The 5,300-nt window shown below is 37.5% G+C and overlaps 1 protein-coding gene across 3 annotated transcripts in view; it reads right to left on the bottom strand.

Moving 5' to 3' along the window:
- Nucleotides 1–5,300, bottom strand: part of LOC122345314 (tyrosine-protein kinase Fer-like) — a 16,989-nt gene that overhangs the window by 3,106 nt on the left and 8,583 nt on the right. Inside the window, exons 9-15 of one of the 3 annotated variants that reach the window (XM_043239345.1) lie at nucleotides 4,461–4,556; nucleotides 4,166–4,369; nucleotides 3,376–3,498; nucleotides 1,408–1,464; nucleotides 676–791; nucleotides 446–540; nucleotides 185–308 (exon numbers count right to left, since the gene is read on the bottom strand). In XM_043239345.1, coding sequence (XP_043095280.1) covers nucleotides 185–308; nucleotides 446–540; nucleotides 676–791; nucleotides 1,408–1,464; nucleotides 3,376–3,498; nucleotides 4,166–4,369; nucleotides 4,461–4,556 — 815 coding nt within the window. Of the gene's footprint in view, nucleotides 1–160; nucleotides 309–445; nucleotides 541–675; nucleotides 792–1,407; nucleotides 1,465–3,375; nucleotides 3,499–4,165; nucleotides 4,370–4,460; nucleotides 4,557–5,300 lie in introns of those variants that run through there. The other 2 variants (XM_043239344.1, XM_043239346.1) reach the window with 2 other exon arrangements.

Genomic DNA, 5,300 nt, shown 5'->3' on the forward strand with positions numbered 1-5,300 from the left:
ATATATAGATATAGATATAGATATATAGATAGTGCCCCAAAATGTCCTATAACAGGCAGTTTGTTAGTTGTTTTTTTATAAAATCTTGTATATTACTTATACTCTTTGTCTTCTGGTTTTAACCTGACATGTTTTGCTATGATAAGCTGTACGACTGCTACATCCGGAACATTATTTTCCTCACCTGTGTATGCAGTTCTTCAGCTCCAGGTACGCCATTCCGGCAGCAGCGTCTAATGCAAATTTTACCAGTTGCTTTGTCTTGAGGTCCTCTTTTTTCTTCCTTAAGAATGATAAAAAGTCCCCGCCTGTTGGAAAATGGCAAAATAAATGAGCTACAGATATGCAATGAATTAGAAGATACACCAGCATCCCAAACAAATTTATGACACATGAGGAAGGGTTTCAGTGGCTAATGGCTGAAGCAAAGATCCAGTTTACTGACCTGGTACGAGCTCCATTACTATGTAAATGGGCTGCCGTTGGGTACAGACGCCTATTAACTTCACAATGTTGGGGTGATCATACTGCTTCAGGATCCTAGAGGTGGAGTTAAGCATAAATGAATACGGACATGGCCGCATTATCTCATCGCTCATTTTGAGGAGAATATGAACGAGGCAAACATTATTTCTTGAAGGAGATAAAGAGCAGGTGTGATGAATGTGGGTTCACCTGGCTTCTGAGAGGAACTTTATCTTGAGGTCTTGTGGGAGATCTTCCTTACAAGTTTTCACAGCCACCGGAGTTTTATCTCGCAGCGTTCCTCTGAAAACCTCGCCAAAATTTCCCTGAAACAACGTTTGTCCGAAAGCATTTCTTAGTGTGTAATTTTACTGATTTAAATAAAAACACCAAAAAGAAACATACACCATAGTAGTAGTACTACAAATGGGTCATGTCAGAGTTCAGTGTCTTGTAAAAAGTTGTAGTTCCTACCACAGTGTTTTTTCCCCCACTTACCATGCTAATTGATCCATAAGCTAAATGATGCTTAAGTTAATATGCTATTTGAGTCTATGCTAAATAAGTCTTTCAGTCACCAAGGCTCCACTTACTTTATCTAAACTAAAACAGTATTATTGTGAAATATTGAAAAGATAAATGCATTTTAAATGCATTTAAAATTCTGAAATAATTTTAATAATGTGATTTGCTGCCAAATAAAACATTTCTAATTATTATCCATGCTGTTTTGTATTTTTTTTATATTTTCACTAAAACATTACTTACTTTTACTTTTTTTAGGATTCTTTGGTGAATTTAAATGTTCAAAAGAACAACATTTATTTAAAATAAACCTTTTGTAACTTAGTAAAATTCAATGTTTTGCATCTTAATAATTTATAAAAAATAACCACATATTTTGAACATTCCTAAACGCAAGCGCAATGGATACACACTTACTTTCCCGAGGAGTTCTCCGAGAATGACATCCTCGTGATTGAGAATCCATTTCTTATCCTGAGCAAACAAACAAAAATAGCAAATTATGTTTCTGACACTTGTTCATTAATGAACTAATGATTCGTGCAGAGACAAACAGAAGAGAGATGCTGAGCGTCCTGTGGGTCAGTCACTGTGCTACTGCTCTGATGAATGATAATGATGCAATTATCCTCTCATTCTCTAAAAGCACTCGCTTACATAGAGACATTGTGGGATAGATCTTTGGAATATCTCTAAAAACATTTCTTTGTGCGTGAAAACGTATGTTATGCACAATTGTATTTAGAAACAAGTATACTGTCATGATAACATCAATGCACAAAGAGGTATTTCGCAAATAATACCATCACAATTTCATTCCTAAAGGTGAAGCGGGAAGATTTTCCATAATATTCCTTAAAAGCCACAAAACACTTACTTTTAAAATGCATGCATTTTCTGTGATTTTCTTTCATTGTGTTTAATTGAACATTGACCCCGGCTGCTTTTACTGGCATAAATAGCAAATGTAGCACTGCAATCTACGTTTGAGGGTTCAAAGAGGTTCAGACAATTAAAAACACACACACAGATGAAAAATGCCTTTCTAAAATCTCAATGCATTTACAGCAGCATTAATGAGAACAGACATTTATTGCAACGCCGATAATGGCATCAATTAAAGAGCCATTATTCTAAACATCTTGAAGAGTGACCTGCAGTGTCAACACAAACCTGAACAATAACGCACTCAATGTAAGAATCCAAAACCCAACACAACAAAGCAAGCAGCGGTGTCTCCATTTTTCAAATTGACCAAAAATGAACATAATGGCTATAATAAACATCGATCGTGCTGCTGCTGCGGCTGCCAAGATATAAGCAACGGAAAAAAATTGCTCTAACAAAAATAGCTCCAAACCAAATCATAGTTTGTCCATTCTCTGCTACCAGACGCACTTCAAACCTCTTCAGTGACTTAAAAATGAACCCACTTCTTCTAAAATCGCATTGCACGTAAAATCATGTTGTATTTATATGTTTAATTTAGTTTATTAGTATGCTACTATACTAAACGTTTTTCTTAGTTTGCATGTTTCTCAAATCAAATCTGCTAAAATGATAGAGTTCCAGGTGCATATGTATATGTATAACATATGTATAATAACCCATAACGATGTAGCACCTTATAATGCATCATTCAATCTCATTAATAATTATAACAGTTAACGCATAATGACATTTACCAATTAACTGTTACAATACGCATTTTAAATTTGGTCAAGATATAAATGTATGACAAAGCACAATTCGTCCTTTTATAACTTTTTTGGATTTTATGTCAATTACATGTGCTGTTTTACACGGCCTGAACGCATCCCAGCATTCACAGAGGTCTGAAAGTGTTTTTTTTTTTTTGCATGCTGCAGCAGAAACATCACCACCATTATGATTTCAGTCAACATGCTCGGATGAGGTGCTTTACCCCCGTCATCAAAAACCCATCAGAGGAACAGCATGGCAGGTAATCATCCGACCTGACGGATGCGCACATAGACACACACTTCCTGGGGGAATCCAGCCGGTGTAGACCACATCAAAAAAGGAGTTCAAACTGATATTTTCTAAACCATTACAATCTTTTTCTGTAGCCAAGCAGAAATCAGCACACACACACACACACACACACACACACATCAAATCACAGGACTTTACATCAGCAAGACAGGTTGATTTGAGAACTGAACTGCACTGCACAACATCAATTTAATGTTCAATGTAGCTGCACACGTTAGGGAACATGAGCAATGTGCCGTCCGAATATCAGTAATAAGGAACTGGCTGCGTATTGGAAATATAGTCATAGCTTTAGAAGCGAAGACATATGAAATGACTCTAGTGAGAGCAGAACAGCTAGTTAAACTGAAAAGAGAGATGATGTTTCACCTTTATGACAGGGTTCAGGAGCACGACCCCAGATTTCTTGGTGATGACTTGCTTAGTTGTGTAATGATGCTCTATGAGCTGTGGGATGGTGGGGAAGCCAGTGCCTTCAAATCTGTACTGGTTCTGCAAACAAAAAGAGATGCATTCATTTAGACGGTGTAGTTTGCTTATAAAATAAAAATAAATAATTGTGTGTGCTAATTCCCTGTGTCTGCACGTCTCGCTCTACAAACAATGAAGCTGTGAGTTTAGTTACTTCCCCCTCCTTGCTGACAAATATAGTGTAGCCATTCAGCATCAAAGCTATTTTATTAACAAAAGTCACGGGGCAGAGCTGACGAGACGTTACTGTGCTTCTGAATGTTTCTGTGTGTGCAATGTGATCACCGATCTCGGTGTAAGAGATGTGTGCAACATGTTTCTAAAGAACAGTAATTAAGCTGACTCTGAACAACCAGTGCATTAAAAGGGTTACTCCGCTCCATCTGCCGTCAGTGGTTTAACCATAATGTTATAAAGCGACGAGAATACTTATGCTGTACTACACAGATGCGTCTTATACATTTACTTATGCTTTTATTTGAATGAAAACAGCATATCCTTGCGTCGAATTTTAATGACAAAATGTTCATTTTGGGGTAGAACTGAGTATTTAGACACACAAACACTCAGGTACAAATAGTTCACACAAATACATATACGCCATCATTTTAAATCATTCCTTATTTACTCGTTGTTGAATCTAATATTCTTTTTGGATGGATAACAATGTTTGGGGTCATGTACTCACATCAGCAAACTGAATGATGAAATGTCTGCGCTGGGCATCTGAGAACACAGACAGCACATATTCTCCAGGTTTGCCGTGGCTCTCGCGCACCAGGAAGTCTCCCTGCTGTTTCAGCAGCTCCTGGGCCTCTGTCCTGGGAATGGCCCCGTGATACCACTCTTGCTCGCCCAGCGGTTTCTCACTGGTGGGTATCACATCAAAAAACTGAGGAGAAACAAAGAGGCAAAGAACAGGACAAATAAAAATGAGGAAGGGATGATGAAAAAAAAGCAGGAGATACGCTCATAAAACTTACTGATGAAGAGCCAAGCACAGACTTGGGCGAGCGGATGATTCCAGCGATGGAGTGTCTGAGGGTGTCGAATTTCGATACCTTGTCTTTGCTTTTGTCCTAAAATATAACGTATTTTTCAATTACTACGTTTTGCAGTACAATCATAAAGATTATAAAAATACCTTAAGGAAACACTGCATGTTTTTGAAAACGGGCTCATCCTCTAACTCCCCCAGAGTTAATAAATTGAGGTTTTTTTAATCCATTCAGTCGATCTCCGGGTCTAACGAGAGCACTTTTAGCATAGCTTATTGAATCCAATTAGATCAGTAGCATCGCATTCCAAAATGCGATATTTTTCCTATTTAAAACTTGACTCTTCTGTAGTAACATCATGTACTACAGAAGAGCCGGTGCAATGATAGATACTAGATATGTAGATATCTGTGGAAAACAGTCTCTAGCTTGTAAGACACTCTCCCTGTGCAAGCATGAGGTCTGGCTCTTTTCATGAGCTGCGTGATATCACTGCACCTGCTGCGGCCATGGTACAGCAGCAAACTTCCTTGATTATTATGCCGGAATGGGAGTATAAAATTTAATAAAAGTAATGGAGTAATAAAACTTTGCAGACACTTTTTGTAGACAAAAAATAAATCTCATTTACGAATCCCTGCAAAGTATTCCTTTAAAACAATCAAAATGCATCATTCTGTGCATCAATGCACTAGAAAAAAAAATAAAACTGGGAACACACTGCCCTCTTCAGCAAACTTCAACACCAGCAGCATGTCAAATAAAACTATACCTCCATTACACAACTAATATTGATGTGTATAGATGTGTGTGTGTGTGTGTATA

This window comes from Puntigrus tetrazona, chromosome 5, assembly GCF_018831695.1.
Source record: "Puntigrus tetrazona isolate hp1 chromosome 5, ASM1883169v1, whole genome shotgun sequence".
NCBI lineage: Eukaryota > Metazoa > Chordata > Actinopteri > Cypriniformes > Cyprinidae > Puntigrus > Puntigrus tetrazona.